The 22721-nt window shown below is 32.4% G+C and overlaps 1 protein-coding gene across 2 annotated transcripts in view; it reads left to right on the forward strand.

Annotated features, from left to right (window-relative positions):
- The window catches only part of Alk (Anaplastic lymphoma kinase), a 68969-nt gene that overhangs the window by 40732 nt on the left and 5516 nt on the right, over positions 1-22721 (forward strand). The window contains exons 5-19 of one of the 2 annotated variants that reach the window (XM_076406654.1): positions 6533-6761; positions 6817-7079; positions 9995-10278; positions 10375-10544; positions 13401-13594; positions 13646-13805; positions 15616-15763; positions 15818-15946; positions 16010-16161; positions 18448-18629; positions 18687-18950; positions 19004-19111; positions 19205-19409; positions 20979-21264; positions 21321-21511. In XM_076406654.1, coding sequence (XP_076262769.1) covers positions 6533-6761; positions 6817-7079; positions 9995-10278; positions 10375-10544; positions 13401-13594; positions 13646-13805; positions 15616-15763; positions 15818-15946; positions 16010-16161; positions 18448-18629; positions 18687-18950; positions 19004-19111; positions 19205-19409; positions 20979-21264; positions 21321-21511 — 2965 coding nt within the window. The remainder of the gene's footprint in view (positions 1-6532; positions 6762-6816; positions 7080-9994; positions 10279-10374; positions 10545-13400; positions 13595-13645; positions 13806-15615; positions 15764-15817; positions 15947-16009; positions 16162-18447; positions 18630-18686; positions 18951-19003; positions 19112-19204; positions 19410-20978; positions 21265-21320; positions 21512-22721) is intronic. The other variant, XM_076406655.1, reaches the window with a different exon arrangement.

Genomic DNA, 22721 nt, shown 5'->3' on the forward strand with positions numbered 1-22721 from the left:
TTTGGAATATCTAAATTCATACAATTTTTATTACATTACACATTTTTAAACGCAAATTTTAAATTTGTAATATCTCCGAAAATATTTGTTTAATTTACATGCTGTAAGGAACCATATTGATTAATTGCACACTGTATTTAAGGTACTTAATTCAATAAGGATTAATGCCGTATTGCTTAAAATAGCTTCGTAAATAAGCCATTTTCTCACGTAAAAAGTAAACAATAAAATAGGTTAATTTACGACATCACGTTAGAAACCTCTAAAATTAGCAATGTTGTCTTAGTATATTATGCATGTATTATACATATAAACCTTCCTCTTGAATCACTCTATCTATTGAAAAAAACCGCATCAAAATCCGTTGCGTAGTTTTAAAGATTTAAGCGCACATAGGGATATAGGGACAGAAAAGGCGACTTTGTTTTATACTATGTAGTGATATCCACTATTACCATTTTAAGTTTAGTAGGAAGATTTAGAAATATTAATTTACTTGAAAATATAATTTTATTTAAAGGAAAGAAGAGGTGACTTGTTGAACGGTGGTAAAACGCGACACTGAAGGTAAAACAGACACTGAAGTAAAACTTGCTCGTTCATCATTCAGGTAGTAGCCTATATTACTGGACAACTAATAGTTGTAAAATTTTGTTCGAGTATCGTCTGTTCCTTCGTCCTCCAGTTTGCCTTTGAAGATCATCGAAATGACACCGTTTCTATTCAAATTTCCATGGCACCCCTCTACGGAATGGTCTTCCAAATTTTGATGACTTCAGATTTCAATAGTTCTAATAGCTTCTGGTAGTAGACTATGATAATTTACAGCAACTTCAATCCACTTTTTCATTTTTGGCGGCCTTACACCTTGAACTGTGATGCATGTATCAAGGATCCATGGACTAGCAGTGACTAGGAGTGACACTTTTTGATGAGTTTCATAAACAATTTTTATGGAAATTCACAGGTTTACTTTCTAGTATATTTAGTCTTCTTGCTTGCCAACTATAAGCCCAATAATCCGCAAAGTTATCTTAAATCAATATTTTTTTAGCAGGCATTTCATTTCTAATTTAAATTTTTTTCCACCTGTAAATTCAATTTATCTTATCTTCATCTTTATCTTCAATTATCATTAATATGTTAACAAAAAACATGCCAAAAATCAACATATTAATATATTGTTATTGTGAAATAGCACTTTTTGCCAACTTAGACAGAATTAATTATTGTTTACAATACTTTTTCCTAAATTGTATTTCATTTAAATTATATTAATATTGTAGAAAATCAGAAAGATCAAGGTCATTTAGCGAATTCAGTAGAGTCCTTTTTTATCTATTTATTTTCTTCAACTACCCGCTGTATATGAGTTACATTTCTTCAGTATAAGAAGCATTGATATGGGCTATAGTCGAACATGCTTTATTTAACGATTTGTATTTTTTTGGTAAGTACAAGTTTCCTTGTACTAGTAGGCATTGTTTACAATTCAAAATGTTATGCTTTCCAAGAACAAAGGAAACACGAAAATCTCTATTATTTTAGCAAATTTTAATTAAAATCGTATTAATTGCCTGGCATTATTTTTCAGTGATATACAGAACAACTCATAAAAGAATTTCCACAAAATTCCTCAAATACATAAAAAATGTAATTAAAGGACACGTGTAATACCCCTGAAAACGCACCTGACTTAGTGGTCGCAATATCTTTTTTTTTCAAAACCGGCCTTTTCAGTGACCTCAGATACATTTTATACATATATTTATGAAATTTAATTTGTATACTAAATAGAAATTATAATATTTTTACATATTTTTTATCAAAAAGTTATAGATACTATGAAGTAAGTACCGATTTCTTATAACAGTTTCGCGATTATATAGACGTTTCATATGAATAATAAAATGATTAGCAGCTAAAATATATTGATATAATACTTTATATGTATTTAAAAATCGCATGACACATACATGACAACTACTGTCGAGTAATTTTACTTATTGTTTTTCTTCAAGTCTAGATCATACGATGTCAGATCCAAACTTAATTATTGCTTAATGGATACACCGGTGAGTGTTGGTGCACTCCACACATAGCTCATCCAATAAAACGACCAATGCACGTTATAGATGATGTTTAATATATTTCCAATTATAGTTTGTAAAAATGTTAAATTTTGTTTTAAAAGTGGAATTAATTTATCCTTCTCTTTTGTGCTAGTTAAAACGAGATGAGAATGTAATGTAATGATTTGGGTTGGTACTAGTACTGGGATGTTTCCAAATCTCCGAAAAGTTCCTTAAAATATTAATGACTAAAATTAGAGTTTATAAGCCGGCAAAAAGTTGTAAATTTAAATTTTAAGTTTATTCGGAAACATTGCTACATGCTAACATCATAAATTTTGATGATAGAGAAATTTTGAGGAAATAGATTAATTATTCTTACAAAGATCTCTTCGTTTCTTCTTCATCCATTGTCATGCCTAAGTAGTTTGTTGTCTTCAGATATGGGATTACAATTTTTCTGTAGGTACCTACAGGAGTAGTTTTTTTTTGGGCGATTTCTTGGTCAAATCAGTAATGTTTTTGACAGCTATTTGTAATGTATGTATAGCTGCGTTAATATTATAACTGGTAGTCAATATGGTAATATCATTGATATATTGATATGCTTCGTCGATCTTTTTTTGATCGACATATCGATATATTCCGATTTTTTTTGAATATCGATATTTGTAAAAGATGGTATCGAACTTTGAGCTTCAAACTAACATAATGATATTAAAAACCTAATGTTTTTAAAGTATAGTGGAGATCTTTTGTTCGAGATTTAAATACATTATTTGTCCTATCTTACTCTGAAGTGATTAAAATATCAGAAATATAGTGTTTGAGAACCTTACTCCTTACCTATACAATAATTTATTTGCTAACTTGTATTCATTTTTCAATTTTCATGATGGTTATAGACGAAAAAGGCTGAGTAATTATCTGGTACCTTTTATCAGATATCTAATCCAACCTAATTAATCTATCATCAAATTCACGGTCACCATTTTGCATTTGCTTAAAATTACCATTCATTTAAATTTTCATTCAACATTTTATCAAGCCTACTACAGGAGCGGTCGTTTAAAATAGCAACAATTTACGTATCAATGTTATATTGTCATTAAGTAATAAAGCTTTATTGAATAATCTTTATGTTACACAATCTCTTAGAAAGGAGACACTTCCTATCGTACATCGTATGTTAATTTACATAACATCATACAAGACTATTTTAAGAGAGAACTATTTAATATTAAAGATGTTTAAGATTTATATATATATATATATATATATATATATATATATATATATATATATTATAACACATATCATGTATATCACAACACATAAATCTTTGCATGCCTTTCACCCGGAAAATAATATTTTCTTCTTAATCCTTCTTAAAATATCTTCAATTATATGTTAATGTTATATGTATCAAATCATCATATCAAATTAAACGTTTCGCTCATATTAGTGTATATATATATATATATATATATATATATATATATATATATATATATATATATATATTATATCACGTTTATTTTGATATGATGATTTGATGACACATAATTGAAGATATTTTAAGAAGGATTAAGAGGAAAATATTATTTTCCAGGTGAAAGGCATGCAAAGATTTATGTGTTGTGAAAAACAACCAAGTTTACAACGAAATACAAGTTTTCTTTGATAAATTAATATATTTTTATTAATAGGATTAAAATATAGAAGGAATTCCAAAAGAAAGGACGACTAATAAGGAACTTATCTATCCTAATAGTATATTAATTACAAGTAATATGTCTAATTACTTCATACAACGTTTTAAGTTTGTTACATTCAATAAAGGTACATATGTAACAGTTCTCGTACGTTCCTTCCATCATTCTCATTAATTATATTAATACTCAGTTGTTATTTTACATTTTTTTATCATATAATGACTAATTATGATTAAGTAAATATCCAAAAAATAGTGGGAATAATGTAATATTGGCAAAAAATAAATTTAAGAATAAACAAATAAACCAAATAAATATAGTAATTTCTTTTCCTTTGTTTCATAAAATCTGTAAAATCTTCATTATTATCATCAACCATACCAATACGCTGCTGTTGCTGCTATAGGATACACCAAATAAAGCTGTCGGTCTCCATCAGTGTTGAAGACCAGTCGCAACCACTCCGGCTTCTGAACTTACATTTTTTGTCTATTTCTATCTTCTTCCTATTTTCAAATAGCTTTCTATGATTTTGAACGATTTTTTTGTTATTTCAATTTTTTTAAATTGTTAGTTGTGTCTTCCATCTGAAAGGTGAGCCAAGAATTCGTTCACCTTTCATTTGAAAGATATATCGAAAACATTGTAACATGGGTCATACGATAAAAATCGTATACTTCATTGACTGACTAACCCTAATTGAACAACGTTGTTTAAAATCTGCTTTACGCATCGTATATAAAAATCAAGCTTCTAGACTTGCCAAAACTTGAATACAGATTAATTGTCAAAACAGAGAATTCGAAAGAGCCGGATTTTGGTATTTCATTGTATTATTTCATCTTTTCATCATTTCCTCTTAGATAAGAGGAAAGACTTGGTTTATTAGGCATATTACTTGATCCGTATAAGCTACTTTCATTTTCTGTGTTACTTCGATTTACTTGGAATTGATATTTACAATACAAGGTGATCTAGCAGTTGTCAATACTTGGTATTTTTTTCTTGTCAGGCCACATGATTTTAGAATAAAAACTCTCTCGTGAAAAATGCCCGAAATCTCAACCTCTATAACAGTGAATATTACTCTACCATAAGCGAACATAAGATTATCAGTATCTTCTTAAATACTTTTCAAATAATTGTAAGTGTTTAAAACAAGTGAAAAGAAGACATGTTCTTCGACTCTGAACTATGGATTCGATAAATGATTTCGCACTATAGAATCGTCATTAGATGGTTAGTAAAATTTAAAGGAACATGTTCAGCTTTCCAAAATGCTCAAAGTGATGGCCAGTCTATTCAATATATAGCAAAAACTTTGTACATAAACCATAGGAGTGCCAAATCATTATTAATATAATCTTACCTGCTGCTCTAGAATGATGTTTCTGCACGAACCCTTTAAGTTCTCGTTTGTATAATTTTCACTCTTTTGTTTGATTGAAAAAGGAAACTGTGTGAATCATTATGCCAAATTTATCATTATTAACAAATGTTAACAAGAACATCAAACAAGGACAAATGTAACAAGTATATTTGTGGCCGGTTTTAAACTTTTAACTAGATGATTTTTTTGATTATTTTTGAATGTTTTTTTGAATTATTTATAACTATGCGACAGTATACATTCTCTTTATGAAAACATATATTATTCTTCCTCAAAACAGGTGTCTCAGTGCACATTCTTATATCCAGATGGTCCAAAATAACTTATTATTATAATAATAAATAATTCAGATATATTTTACCCCTTATTGTTAACAAATGCTGCATAAAATGTTCGCCAAACGAAAGCAACTTGGACTTAAACTCTACCTAATGATATACCAGACTTATCGGGCGCAAATCCAAGTTATCATTATATAACAAGATATTATTTTATAAATCTATACTCAAGCCCATTTGGTCATATGTAATCCAACTATAGGGAACCGCTAGCAGCTCTAATATATTCATCACACAACGGTTCCAAAATCAAATGTTGTATGCCATTGTCGATTCCCCATACTATGTTCCAAATGAAGTGATACAACGCGATATTCCTCTAGAACCAATAACGAGTGTAACTCAATGTGTTTGTGTGAAGCACTTCGAAAGAGTCTCAGTGCATCCCAATGCTAATAATCTAAATATACAAAGTGACTGTGAAGTGCGTAGACTAAAACGTCCAACACCATCCGATCTGATTATTGGACATATAAACACTTTAGAATAAGCTTTAAAATAAGTCTAATTAATTAAAATAATATTTTGTACAGGAGATCACTTAATGAAGTAATTTTCTGCATCCCATGTATACATAATATAAAGATAATAAATACTTATTGCCCTTTGGAAAGATTGTGGAACCACTAAGAGTAATAATAAAAAAAATATTCACCCAACTTTGTAGAACCAGTCAAAACTAATGGAAAATAAATCAGGGAACTTATTAAGCGCATTCCGTGCAAAACAAAAAATGTGTTGAATTATATACGAATAAATAACAGAAAGGAAAATTATATATTTCAAAATCATATTATGTTTTATTTAATAAATATTGAAATATTCCAATACAAGTTTGATAAGAAAAACAAAGCATATCATAAGCTGTATCAAATATATATATATATATATATATATATATATATATATATAACATCATTTTCATTTTTAGGTACTCTGTACAATTGTTATTAATTAATTTTTGGACTGTAACGACTTAATACTGATTGTATTTAACATGTATTTTTTGTTTTCTAGGCAGTTATTTGATACTGCGGCTTCCACTTAAATCAACAGAATTTCACGTTACCAGTCCTTTAATAGGTCCCACAACATCATCCTGTAAACTAAACTTGTATGTTTACCAAGAAAACATGGAGGGTGGAGAAATACGTATTGTTGGTGACAAAACTACCGACACTGCTAACACACTCAACAACCACACTCAATGGTTGGTGAATATTATACATGGAAATAATCTTAAAAAGTGAGTCGCAATTTAGTGCATCATAAAAATTAGTTTACGTAATATTACATTTTAGATGGAAGAAATATGATTTATCTATCGGAAAAATTACTACGAATTTTACTATATTACTAGAGGTGGTACCAGCGGATACCATACTTCCTAACGCTACAGTTGCTTTCGACAATCTTCAACTCTACGGGTGTTTTGCTAAGAACGACGATACTTGTTCACCACATCAGTATAAATGCAAAGGATCGAAAGAATGTATAAATTCCACAAGCGTTTGTGACTTTAACATCGATTGTCCGTTAGGAGATGATGAAAGACAAAATTGTCGTAAGTATTTTTATGTTCACTATTATTGCGGATAGAGTTATCTATTATTCATATATTTCTACTGTTTTAGTAAATAATACTTAATATTATACAGTTTTTGCCTATATATCACATCATTCGAAAAGTCTCATTGTAACTAAGAAATATGTTTTCTCAGAAATTCATCAATTTTTTTCCAAAAGCGATATATTTGTTTTAGAGATTCCCTAATTTTCGATACATTTTATAGAACTATTTGTTTCAGTTACTTTCACTGACTACTGTCAACTTAGTTATATATATTTATCCATCATCACATATCGAGGTAATAAATATATTTTATTCGGCTAAAACTCCACCAATGCGTTTTTGGATCCGTATAAATTAGCAGGATACTCTCTCCCAAAGTAACTTACTCAAATTATAGTGCTAAAATTAAAATTAGTTTTATTTATACCTTCTTTAAACAAGTATAATATTGACTAACTATAAAATAATACTAAACTATTATTGACGGATTTTGAATGAGTTACATATTTTCCAATATATATCATTAACGTTATATACGTATATACATACGACATTTATTGGAAAAACTAGTGTAATATATATTAAACAAAAAAATTTCCATCATTTTCTATAACTTTTCCCCATTTTTTTGACAGCCTGGGCAATACAGTATCAAAAGAATTATATTGATTTAACATTGATCCAATTATCGATCCATTTTCGCACTTCAATCTTCAATTCTTTGTATCAATCTGAACAAGTGATAGTCAGAAATATTCCTCTTCGATGTCGATATGAATGGCTCTCTCGGATGAACCCATAACTTATTGTATATAAAATTGTCGTAATAGATCTACTTTTTATTATCAGCCACATGAAGCCATAGGAAAGTCTTTTTTGCCTGGTGAGATTGCTTTCAAAAATATTTCTACTTAATTCTAATTCTTATTACATCCCTTATTGAATTTATGTGGTCATATTCTCATTCCCGATAAAGTAATACACATTTGGGATGATTAGTGTTTGGATCTATACAATACATAATCTGACAAGATGCAAATAACAAACCTTACTTATGTAGTAGCTCATAAGACATTCCCTTAAGTTTTTTGTACACTATTAATAATAGTTTATGACCAGGTTCTAGAGCAGGATTTTTAGGAAAAGAATGCACACCATTTTAACCATAGAGTAATAGAAATGTCACCCAATAGGGGACTCTGGCGAAAAGTATTGCTTTACCCAACATCCAGAGGGCCATCCAGATGTCATAATTGACCATTCAAATAATTTGATTGGTCAATTTAAATCCCTATTATAGGAACCTCTTAGAAAAATATTTTACTGTGAAGACGTTCAATTGGCTCATTAGTAATATTTGGCACCTGACAGGCTTGACGTGATGTTTAATTAACCAAAGTAATTTAAATAAAAAGCAATTTTTTTCTGAAATAAAATTATTAAATGAAATTCAATTAAATATAAATATTTTTTTTTATTCTTTAATTAATACATTGGTACTGGTCGTTTCCGCCTAACCTATAATTTGTCTTTATGCTAACTTAAATCTAGGTATATAACTAGGAGGACCCATCGGCCCTAACTCAGTCTCTGGTGAAATAATGTTTATACATGCCACTGCTGCATTTTTTTAATATATGCACATCACTACACAACACTACAAAAGATCAGATGGTTTGTTTCTTTTTATTCTGTGTCCTGTTCTGGTGGTATACAAAAGTTTCAATATTTCAATATTAGTATGAGAATGCAGTCTTTCCTCGTGCCCCCTTGTAATTCTCTTGATTTCTTGGCTGACTGTGGGTATCTGAAGGTCTCGATGCAGGTAATCAATCCGATAGTATTTGGGTGCATTAAAATATCAGAAATATAGTGTTTGAGAACCTTACTCCTTACCTATACAATAATTTATTTGCTAACTTGTATTCATTTTTCAATTTTTCGTACGGTCTGTTTATAGGTGAACTCCACATGTACAGATTTACTTTCATTAATTCTTATTTTCCAAGCTTGTGTCCAATTATTTATATTGTCACTTGCCTGTTGTAATTTTCGTGAGGTTTCTTCACTAATATCTCCGACAGCTATAATCGCAGTATCATCAGCAAATGTAGCCATCGTAATATTTTCCATTTGTGGTATATCACAAGTGTAAAAGTAGCGACATCTACATGTTGGACGTCGCGAAACATTTCCCCAAAATTTCCTATAAAGTTAAATCTCTTTTTCTCAATGATTTTAACCTTCACATCACGGAACACAACACTTTTGTTTACAACACTCGAGTTTACATTTAAATAAATCATTTTCAATGTAAACGCTATACAAATAAAGTTATAAAAACATATTTCGTTAAAATATTACGTAAAAATAAGAAAAAAAGAAATCTAACCAAAGATTTTTCAAAAAAAAACTCAAAATTTAAAACCAAAAACAATAAATCGGTCAATTATTTTTTGTTTTTATAATACTTGCGTGCCTCTAGCTTTAGTGGTCTCGAAGCGCAAAACATAGTCACATATTTTCTTTTTCTATAAGGTCACCCATTTAACTTCCCTTTCTAAGTTTATTTTTTCTATGCTTACTATCAATACAATACTTTGGTTTGAATGCTTTTTATCATTTTAATATTGTTTTTTTAACACTTTCCCATTATTTCTAACACTTGGCGTCTTTATTTTTGTTCCTTATTTCGTTTTATTTGCCATTATTTTAAGGCGTTATATAATATTAAATATCACCTTCAATAACCAACCGCAGTTTGAAGTACAAAGAAGAAGTATTCAATCTCATTGTTGTTTTTAGAAATTCTAAATTTCAAAACAGAAAAATATTTCTGGAACAAATGAAAATTATTAAATCCTAAGAAATGTATTTACGAAGATCAATGATTTTATTTTCTTCAGACTTAATGCCATACGGTTCCCGTTGTACTTTTGAGGATGATTGGTGCGGCTGGACCAATGCAGACACTAACATTCTACAATGGACAAGACGGAATGGATCCACGCCTAAGAATTTCACAGGCCCCAATTTCGATCACACTTATATGAACTCAACTGGTAATTATTTATATGTCGACATGCTCAAGGAACAGTTTGCCAGTCAAGCTGTCTTGAAGAGCATCATCTTCAATCCTCCACCTAGTGTACATGGTAATATATCATCGAAATACTTCAATACGTGCGCTGTAAGTATAATAATTTACTGGATAATCTTAACATCATAAACACAATATATTTATTAATAATCAATAATATTTCAATCATAATATTTAATCTTTCAGATCCGTTTCTATTTGCACAAAACTGGTAAACACAAGAGCGCCATCTCGATACAAGTAAATGAAATAGCGTTAACGGATAATAAAACGATTGATATTTATTGGAATTTTATGGAGGATCATGGAGATCAATGGATAAGACGAGTTTTCATTTTACCCCATATTAAACACAGGTATTTTGTTATATTTTTAAGTTTAGGTATTCTCGTTTTCTTTAGATAATTGAAAAACATATCATGCTGTGATAACAGTATTTCAGTTATCAAGGCCCCGAATAAAAAATGCGATTAATATTTGTTTACGTTAAAATCAGAGTTATCCGTTAGCTGTGTACATTTTCTAACAGGTCAATTGAAAAGTCTCCGACCTGACACATAGATGGCGCTACTAATTAAATCCATATGTTTTTAGTTTGCCCTAAGCCTCAAAAGATGCGTGTATAAATTTGACAGCTGTCGGATCATTAGTTTGTGAATTATAGCATTTTGAGTGAAGCAACTTCTGTTATTGTGAAAAAAATGGATAAAAAGGAATTTCGCTGGTTGATAAAATGTTACTATTTGTAGGGAAAGATACAGTTGAAGCAAACACTTGATGCCGAGTTTCCGTACACCCTCCAAGGAAAATGAATCTTCAAGGATTGGTATTTTAAGTTCAGACGTGGTGAAATGAGTACCGAAGACTGTGAACGCAGTGGACGCCCAAAAGAGGTTGTTGGCGACGAAAACATTTAAAAAATCCACCAAATAATTTTGAATGACCGTAAATTAAAATTAAATGAAATAGTAGACACTCTAAAGATACCAACTGAAAGTATATATCATATAATTCACGAATATTTGGGTATGAAAAAGCTCGGTGCAAAGTGTGTGCCGCGCGAGCTCACTTTTGAGCAAAAACAACGAGTTGATGATTCGGAGCAGTGTTTGAAGATGATCAAGCATAATAAACCCGAGTTTTTGCGTCGATATGTGACAGTGGATGAAACATGGCTCCATCATTTCACTCGGAAGTCCAATCGACAGTAATCCGAGTGGACTGCACACGATGAACCCGCTCCAAAGCGTGGGAAAACGCAACAGTCGGCTGGCAAGATTATAGCGTCTGTATTTTGGGATGCGCATCGAATAATTTTCATTGACTACCTTGAAGAAGCAAGAACCATCAATAGCGACTTTTACATAGCGTTATAGGACCATTTGAATGACGAAATCGTCGAGAAACGACCGCATTTGAAGATAAAGAAAATGCTGCTTCACAAAGACAATGCACCGTGTCAAAAATCTATGAATTGGGTTTAGAATTGCTTCCTTATCCACCATATTCTCCATATCTTGCCCCCAGCGACTATTTCCTGTTCTCAGATCTCAAAAAATACTCGCTCGGAAGAAATTTTTATCGAATGAACGAAACTGAGGCCTATTTTGAAGCAAAGGACAAATCGTACTAAAAGTGGTATCGCAAAGTTGGAGGGTCACTATAATCCGTGTATCACCCTTGAAGGGAATTATGTTGAAAGGAAATTAATTTTGCCAAAAAAATTTGTTTTACTATAGTAGGCCGGGGACTTTTCAATTGACCTGTTATGTAAATGGTTGTACAGTAACTGAATGATGATTGGGAGGAATTTCAAACAGAACATTCAGGTATTAAACTTCTATTCACACGTTGAATAACTTAATGGTATGACGTTGATGAGTTCAATGTAAGTTTCAAGAGACTTTTTTTTAAATTAATCTCTTAGAACTTCAGGAATCTGTCCGTGGGCAACAAGTATTATTATATGAGTTCCTTTATACAATATAACTATTCTGACATGTAGAAAATCGCTTCAGTAAGTGAATTGATGTACAAACTTACAATCTAAATCTTATTCTAGATACTATTCTAACTTATTCTAAAATCTATCCTAAGTTATTCTAAAGACTATTCTAATTTATTCTAGAGATAATTATATCTCACTCTACCTGTTTATTATTGAGTTCGTATGGTAGTTTTCGTTTGAGCCTACGCACTTCACTGTCATCACGCACATTTAACTGTTTGGCGGGTGCATTGGGATGCACTTTCAGACTACTTCGCACTAACACTTCGAATCATACTAGTTATGGGTTCTAAGCGGATATCGCGCTGAATCACTTTGTTGGGTACTTAATATGCGCATCGAAGATGACTCGCAACAATTTATTCTGGAACCTCTGAAGAATAGCTATGTTATATTTACTAGTTGCACACCACAGTTCAATACCATAGTTCCAAATAGGCCTAAGTATTGACTTATACAGCCAAATATTACTATCTAATGATAATTTAAATTTACGCCCTATCAGCCAATACAATTGATTTAGTTTAAGCCCAAGCTGTTTGCGTTTTGTCACTATATGTCTTTTCCAAGTCAAAAGTCGATCAAAATGAATTCCTAGATATTTAACGTTGCCTGCTTGCGGGAATTTATAGTTACTCATTTTTACTGAGGGACGAATTCTTCTACAAAGGGTGAATGCCACATGGGTAGATTTTGTCTCATTTTCTTTGATATGCCACGTTTTCAACCACGATTCAACTTTAATAAGATGAACTTGGAGGTTTCTTGTAACTGATATTGGACCTTCGTGTAATGATAAACCGCTGTATCGTCAGCATGTTGCAACAATCATAACAACAACAATAAAAAATTTGGTTTATAGTTTCTTGTAAAGATCACTTCAATGTCAAGAATTTCAATTGTGTTATCTCGATCCAAATCTTGACCAAATATGTAACGAGCTGATTAACAAATGATCTTATGTTCTAAGGTTTGTTGTTGTTTCTGATCATACTGTGATCATAAAGTGAGAAGCATATTTGGTAAAATTCCTGCTTTTACTTAATTGGAATTTTACCTGGCTTGCGACCTAAATTAGATAAGTATGTAAAAAAATTCTAATAGCGGTTTATGTTTTGTAACCTAATTTTGTTAAAAATTTATAAAATAAATTTCTTAACGTATATTAGAAGTATTTTAATGAATTTTTCATTTAATGTTACAGATATTTTATGCGTTTTGAAGCAAAAAAAGGCTACAGATATTTAAGCGACTTAGCTGTCGACGACATATCATTGAGCCCGGAATGTTTCGGAATCAATATTCCCGAAGAGGAGCTCCAAGGATACAACTACTGGAATCCCAAGATCGATTATCCTCCTGTGAAAGAAACCGCAGAAGATTTCAAGAATAAGACATGTATATATTATTCTACAAATATTTGTACATCGTTAATTATAAAAATTTCAGATTACAAAATTACAACATGTAACGCGAAAGGTCGATATGGCCCCAGTCACTCAAACTGCAGCAAGACTTACATGGATACTAGTACAAATGTAACTGTTCTTCATGATGCTGGCGTCAGTGGAGTGCAGAAATGGATTGTTCCTAGAGACAGTTTTTATACGTAAGATTATATTTTATTAAATATTTAACGAGAGATAACTAAGTATAAAAACATGATTCAGCTTTTTTTAGACAAAAATAATGTGTATTTATGTACTACCAAATATTATTATGTACCTGTATTTAGGCATGTTTATTTGACCAAAGGCCCAGTTCAGATCAATTATACTAAAATTAGTTGATTCTAATTAAACTGGTTTATAATAAATTCAGGCCTATTTATTATCATGAGTTTATCATATATTATGAATGTCGAGACCACCATATTTCTCTTCAATAAACCTGGTTCACCTAGTTTTACCCAACCTGGCTTGAGTCTAAATTTCTCGTAATATATTAAGTTCTTGCATGTATATTGAAGCATTTGATCATCGGCCAAATTGTGAAGTATATATATAAACAATAGTTAAACAACACAACCTAACTGTTAAATTAGATGGTCTTCGATTTATCTGCATAGTAAGAACAGTTTAAGTAACGTATGGTGATATTGCTTCATCATATCACATCATATTGCTCCATCAGGATCTTTGGTCGATAAAAAATGACCTGGAGGACTAAAATAGTTTGAAAACAATTGACTTTGAACGAAAATACAGATGAAACGCTCAAATATCCTTCAGACATCCTAACAGCTGATAAACCATTATTTTGCATGCGATAAAAACAAAACAAAAGTAGGGAAATGTCAAGGTCATGGATTAGTACAGGAGAACTGTCCACATCGACACCGAAGCGCAATATTAATAGCCATAATGCCGACTTGTACTCGTAGTTTTGCTTTAACTGCGTGTTGAAATGGGCGTGTTCGTGGATTTTAGAGGGATTTTCTTGTTTTTGGAAGAGAAATCGCGCATTGAAATCAAAATGCGGTTAAATGTATGGGGACCTTTCTGTTTCAACGTAGTCGCACCTCAGATGAGCCATGTCTCACACGAAGTGTGTCGAAAACGGCATACCACGGATGATAACGTGATAAAAGTCCACAATCTCGTATTGGCAGGCCGCCGATTGAAGGTGCGCAAGATAACTGAGACAGTATATCTCAAAAGACTACATGGGTCATATTCTGCATGAAAATGTGGGCATGAGAAAGCTGTCGGCGCGAAAGGTGCCGCGTTTTCTAACTCTGTACAACAAGCGCAACCACGAGACCACTTCAGGGCAGTGTGTGATGCTGTATAAGCGCTATTCAAAGGAGTTTCTGAGTTGTGTTGTGACCGTCAACAAAACATAGATCCACTGATATACACAAAAAGGAGGGATGATGATCACAGTTTTGGTGTTCACAAGGTGTGATCTGCATCGACTACATGGAGACGGTCACAGGATTGTACTCTGCCGAATTATTGGGCCGATTCGGCTCCGAATTGCAGAAAAACAGCCTCAGTTGACGAAAAAAATACTGCTCTTCAACCATGACAACGCATCGGCTCACACCTCCATTCTAGCGAAGACCAAATTGGTTGGAACGATTTTTAAAGTGAAAAAATATCACATAATACATGCAGTTGCTTAATTTAATGTATTTGTGTTTTAAAAAGAAAATGAACCAGCATGGCTGTAACACACATAAATGTATAATGTAACTAATGCTTATAGAGTTTGTTCCAAAATAACTTTGGAATATTAATTGAATATTTTTCTGAAATTCTTAAAAAATCCTAAACACCTTTTTAAAATCCTGTATTAAAACTGAAGTTTTATTTATACATAATACACAAGGACGCCTAGAAAAATTTGTATTATATTTGTACAACTGATAAAAAATACAGAAATATAACAGACGTTAATGATTATTATTTTTCAAGATTTATACTAGCAGGCGCAGGGGGTGGTAAAGGAAGCTTAGGAATGGGTTCATCTAGAGGCGCTCTAGTTCGGACAGTAATAGAACTAAAACGAGGCCAAGAAATATTTATATTAGTAGGACAAGAAGGAAACAGTGCATGCTTGAAGGTAAATATTCATTTCATTAATAAACGCAAGCCAAATTTAATTAAATATTTTTAGTCTTTGGGACATACAAGCAATTGCTCATCTATCGAAACTGGGAAAGTTACTAGCAAAGTACGAAATATACTACTAGTTGACGTCAATGATACTGGAGGAGGCGGTGGAGGTGGTACTTTTGTTTTCATGGTAAGACATCTTGTTACATATCGTGATACATTCAAAGATTACTAAATAAAATTGCTTTATCAGAGAAACAGAACCAAACACCAAATACCTATCGCCGTAGCTGCTGGTGGTGGTGGCTTGGGCGTGGCCAAATATATGGACGATAATATAAGCCGTCATGGACAAGGAATACATGTTTCAGTTCGACCATATTCCGGAAAAATGTCAGAATCAAAGTAAGAAATCATACAGTAGAGTTAACTGTATTAAAAATGGAGAATTCTATACCGCTTGTTTTTTCTAATCTCGAGATTCTAAACTCGCGAGTGTATATTATACCGCTAATTAATTTCCAGTTTGTGTAACAGGTTTCATTAGCCATAAGTATGTAATATTTTGTATGCCAAAATAACAACGTTGTAAGTTTATAATTTCTTGCAAATGTGCAGTTTTGTACGTGTAATTGTGTCACAAAATACTTTTCTTGTTTCATTTAAAAAAATGTTCTGGAGTTTATCGTTTGCCAGTAAAGACTTGTCAGCGAGCATACTCCAACAAGAACAACATCTGAAACGTGGTTTCGACAATCAAAATGCGGTGATTTCAATGATCAATGCGAGGAATGCCCTATAAGGCCAAAAGTTTGAAGATACAGAATTGTAGCAATTATTATATGAAGACCCAACACAAGCTCGAAAATAATTCGCAAAAATTGAATATGAAAGAACGAAAAGATGGAAATTTGTGTACCACGTGAATTGAATGACAGGCATGAGCTATGATAAGAAGGCATATCTGCACCTAATAGAAGCGGGTAATAAACAATGGATTTATTTAGAAAATACCTAGAAAAAAATTATGATTATTACCTGGCGTAGCCGGCCCATCGACTGCAACGCCAAATTGCCTTGGTCGCAACACCATGCTCTATATCTGGTAGAACCAGATCGGTGTCGTATATTATGAACTGCTAAAAACTGGAGACACCGTTAATATTAATTGCAACAAATGATCAATTTGAATTGCATATTAGTCGAAAAACGTTAAAAAAAGGACGTTTAAAGTCATGAGAAGGTGAATTTGTAACATAACAACCTGCGGTCTCATACAGAAACATCAATCAAAAAGGTGTTGAAACCACTTGGATGGGATGTTTTATCGCACCCGCTGTACTTTCCAGATTTACCTCCGTCCAACTACTAACTGTCTAATCTTCGATAGTCTAAGATTTAATTTATAATAAATGGATATGAAAAATTGGTCTTGACGCTGTTGGACTATTTTTATGGATATATGTTCACTCCTATCCATTTATAAACAATTAGTGCAGTTAAAATATGAATTAACTTATTCATAAAATAAAACCACAAACATATTTTACAAATTAAGATAATGTCAAGCAAGCCCTGCCAAGTAACCATTGAAACAAGGGCATGTAAATGTCTGGTAAGAGACGACCTCGAAAAACAATAAAAATTGTCTTTTTATTTATATAATAGGTTTTTTGTTTTAATATCATGCTCAAATGCATTAAATTCAATGCAGTCGGTTTGGTAGACGCAATCAATTTATGTTAGTAATTAGTTGTGACTATGATTCTCCTTAGGAAATAGTATATAATCCAAGAAGGAAAGCCATCTCAGTCACGCTAGTAACCAAACTGGCTAAGACCGAATTCTTTCTGAAATTGTCTCTAAGTCTTGTCACTGCTACATTCTTTGGGCACTTGTCATTGGCAAGCTTAAAATTGGAAACATCTTTTTAGACAAAAATCAAAGCAGATTAGACTCAAAGTCAAGCAACTGTCAATCGGTATTTGCGTATTGGTCAATCATAGAGCCAATGTAGTCCTATGGGTGCAAATATGATATTGCACTAAAACATAAGACCAACTAGTAATCTAACGCACCCAAAACAAAGTTCTACGATTAACTTATTACCAATACTTATCGCTGCGTAACCCACGAAGAGCTGCATGACGATCTCGAAATCAAGTGCACATACGAACCGATATAAGATTTCGCCTTAAAACATGAAATAAGATAGCTAAATCACAGGAACGTGGAAGCAATAGAGCTACTAGACAACACGCAAGAAATCAGAAAATTGAAGCGAACCAAACCACACGAACTTGTTTAGTGTATAAGTGTATTCTTAACTTTTGCTTAAATAATATAGTTTTATTTCAATTTGCTAAATACATACTGATGAATTAATATCGCATTGATTGTCTAGTAATGTTAGAACAGACCAGTAGTAATAAATTAATTTGTAAATTAAAATTGTATTTAGCATACCTAATGTAAGGTGTAATTAATTTAAAAAATGGCAAGCTTAATACCGAAGACACAGACAGTAGGTCCTTTCAGATAAACCCTAGATGCTAAACAGGAGACCCTAAAATATAACAGAGGAAATCAATAGATGGCGATAGATCATACTAGATATTGCATTTATTATTGTTGGCTTCCTAATTTATATAACTTAAATTTAACATTTATAAAATGTTTAAAAATATACAGGTTAGCCGGATCTGGAGGGGGTTGGAGAATGTATCCCGGTTTAGCAAATTCAGTTCATCAGGCAACCATGGGAGGTTCGTTAATGATGGGCGGTATCGGAGGAAAGGCTTGTTATAACTCAACAGATGGAAAAGGAGATGGCGGTTTTGGCGGCGGCGGCGGAGGTTGCAAATATGGCGGAGGTGCTGTCTTGGAGGATAATTATTAATGTCACACTGATTGCGATTATTCTGTTACAGGTGGTGGGGGATATGCTGGTGGAAACGCCAATTCTACCAACGGTGATGGTGGAATATCGTTTGTGAATCCTTACATAACTGAACAGGGCTTATCCCAATCATTTACGGGGCACAATGCCGGTTCGGGATATGTCATCATAATACCAGGCATAGAAGCATGCGACTGTGACTACCAGTGCTTAGCTCTAGATGAAAAGATGTCGGAAACAATTTGCATATGTCCAAATACCTGGAGGTTAGCCGATAACAAGAAATCATGCATACGTGAGTGTAAAAATGATTGTATGTTTAAAGCATTCAAACACTGTAATTTCCAGCTATCCAAGTCCAAATGGAATCTCAGTATCCGCCATGGTTTATTGTCGGATTAATTGTCACAGTATTTTGTCTGACGGTAGCTTTTGGAATGGTCTGTTTCGTACTATGTAAGTTTTCTCCATGTTTTCCATTAATATTGTGACATGTCGTATAGTTATCATTTAGAAAAAAATGCTTAATAAGTCTTTAAAATCAACTAGTATTTTCAGATAATAGGTATCAGCAACAAGTTTCCGGGCTGTTACGTAGGAAAGGATGTCCTGTACCTGATTTACAGCTCAGTAGATTACGCCAAGCTTCAGGCAGTATGACGGCACAGTATAACCCCACTTACGAATTTGGTGGTGTCATTACAACCATTGCTGATCTGCAACACATACCTCGAGATCAACTAAGGCTGGTTAAGTACGTATTTATTTAATTATGTAATAGTAGTTAGTGATATGTGAACTGAAGAACGATTGGCCCAATTTCACTAATTTTAATCTAGAATTTATTATGGAAGTTCAGGGAAGGTTTATATATGATGAGAAAATATAGAATAATTTCGAGGAAGAGAGTAAAAATAACAATTTTGTTTTTCCATACAAAGGTCACTGTCTCTGTCATCAATAGTTTTACTGGCCCTGTTTACTGGCAAGGATCGAAAATGTATTCTCTATCTGCCAAAGCCATCAAATTTATCTGTTTAATAATTGATACTTGATATTTAGCATTTTCACCAATAGATATAGGTGGTTATATAAGAACCTAATAGTTTCACGGATTTGTCTCCGAAAGTCATGAGCATTCTGTCGCAATGATGTAATAATTTATATTCTTCAATAACTTGTCATGCCGCTGATGCCTGATGAACATAATGAACCCTCCATAAAAGCTTGAATAAAGACCTTGAACGTTAATCATAATACGTTAATGACGTATGTCATTTTTTATATATAGTCTGGCTATGTTTCGTGAAAATATGGCTTTATTTCAATAATATATTTGAATTTAAATTAGTCTTTTCATCGAAAGCTATAGAAGACCCATTTTCGTAGTTTTTCCCATATTCTAGGCAGTTTATTATAATTATAAATATCATTTAAAAAATGTATATTTTTTCCTTGACAACGACTCCAAATTGACAACGAAATTTCCAAATTTGCCGCTGAGTATTCGCCATTTTGCAAATAATATTTAACTGACATGGCCACATGAGATTCTAATATGCCGAATCTGACTATTCCTTTGAAAAAAATATATCGTGAGAAACAAATAGAAGCATTGTCTTTAAAATGTTGAAGATTATTAAAAGCCTACGTTAGCCCATCTTTCGGAAACAGATACAGGGAATAGATGATGATGATGAAAAAGCAGTGTCTAGAGAATACGGCGGGTGTGGCTCTATATCTCATTTTAACAGTTCAACATAAGTTTTAACCTCTTGAGTCACACGCGGACGGACATTTTCATATAACAGTATTGATTTGTCATTTGTGGGCCTTTCTGAACAACCGTTCAACCTTTTTAATCGTTTCTTTCAGACAACAATACTTTGGTCACAAATATTTCGCTTCGTCGTAGATGTAGAAGCGGAACAAGGGTTGTAATAATGTTAAAATCCAACCTATCGAAAATCTGCAGTAAACTCTAACGAGTTGGCAAGTTCTTACTGAGTTTCAACAGCTCCTCTCTCTCTCTCTCTCTCTCTATATATATATATATATATATATATATTATTATAACAATATATATATATATATATATATATATATATATATATATATATATATATTTATATATATTATTATAACAATATATATATATATATATATATATATATATATATTATTATAACAATATATATATATATATATATATATATATATATATATATATATATATATATATAATAACAATTAACAATTATTATTTGTTACAAAAACACAACAATTGTTATTAAAAACCTTGTTAAATGAAACTGTTATATAGGGCATTGGGTCAAGGTGCTTTTGGTGAAGTGTACCAAGGCTTTTATCGACAAAGACCTGGCGATACTGTGGAAATGCCAGTAGCAGTAAAAACCCTTCAAGAAATGACGACCAAACAAGCTGAAGATGATTTCATTACGGAGGCTTTGATCATGTCTAAATTTGATCATCCCAACATAGTCCACTTCATTGGAGTTTGCTTTGATAAACACCCTAAATTTATCATTTTGGAATTACTGACCGGAGGGGATTTGAAAAACTTCCTCAGGGAGTCCAGACCAAAACCAGTAAATGTTGAAAATTATTTGCTATTTTTGTATATAATTTATTATCGTTATTTTAGGATCGCCCCAGTTCAGTTACCATGAAAGACCTGGTTCTGATTGCTATCGATATAGCTAGGGGGTGCAGCTATTTGGAAGAGAAAAGATTTATTCATCGTGATATAGCTGCCCGAAACTGCTTACTAACGACGAAAGGACCGGGACGTGTCACAAAGATAGCTGATTTCGGAATGTCTAGAGATATATACAGGTAACGTACAATTTAAATATTAATATTATTTTTTAATTATTTTTGGAACTATCATTTTCTAACCGAGGGGTTTTTACTTATATCTCTGCCGAACCAAGCTTTCAATTTCTCACTACAACACTACATATTTGAAAGTCGCATCTTAGCTGTAATTTATTATTCTTGATATATCCTATTCCTCACTAATATCACGAATCTGCGCTGTAATTCCAGTTGTAACAGTACGGATGAAGTATAGTCTGAAAAACATATTAGGTTCAGTAAAAATATTCCACTATTTTTATGTTAGATGGCATTAGAAAACTGACATTTCGTTCTAAAAATATTTACTTGCCAATCTTGTGAATGGTTCACTCAATTTTGTTTGAACCCACGTCAAAGACGAAAGCCAGCAAAGAGAGAAAAACCCTATGCCTTAAAATGCCTTTTTTTTTCATTCAAAAATACATTTTTCTGTTCCGTTTCGGTAAATTTGATGACAAAGATACAACACGCGCTGGAAGGACAGACAATGGTTGAGAATATGGTTAAAATCATGAAAACAACCGAGTGCTGAAACAGTATAAAAAACTATGAAAACATTAGGAAAAGTCCCGGGCGTAACAAAGAAAACGCGTTTTTTGTTCAGAATTGTCTTTATTCATCAACGTAATCTCCATCAAGAGCCACACAATCATTCTAGCGCCCCTCTAACATATCAATACCACTTTTGTAGAACGATTTATCTTTTGCCTCAAAATAGGCTTGTCACCAGTTGCTGTGCACTCAGATGACGCTTGTTGATCGTTTTGATTCCGGAGTGAAGTAATGGATCTATGTTTCATCTATTGTCATAGATCGACGCAAAAATTCCTGTTTGTTACATTTAAACATGACCAAACACTGCCCAGAGACATCAACACGTTCTTATCTTTGATCAACGGTGAGCAAACGAGGCACCCACTTTGAACAGAGCTTTCTCATAGTCAAATGCTCACGCAATATAAGCCCGACGCATTCTTTTGATATCTTTACGAGATTAGCTAACTCACGCAACTTCACTTTTCGATAATTCAAAACGATTTTGTGGATTTTTTTTTGATATTTTCTGGTGTTACCACCTCATTTAGACGTCCACTGCGTTCTGCATCATTGGTGTCTCTACGACCAAGTTGACTTCAAACCTACGCAAACCAACGTTTTATTTTTGTTTCTGATGGTGCGGAGTCCT

The sequence above is a fragment of the Rhynchophorus ferrugineus genome, unplaced genomic scaffold (genome assembly GCF_030347505.1).
Source record: "Rhynchophorus ferrugineus isolate W39M unplaced genomic scaffold, kcgeb_rfMv2 rfM6, whole genome shotgun sequence".
Classification (NCBI taxonomy): Eukaryota; Metazoa; Arthropoda; class Insecta; order Coleoptera; family Curculionidae; genus Rhynchophorus; species Rhynchophorus ferrugineus.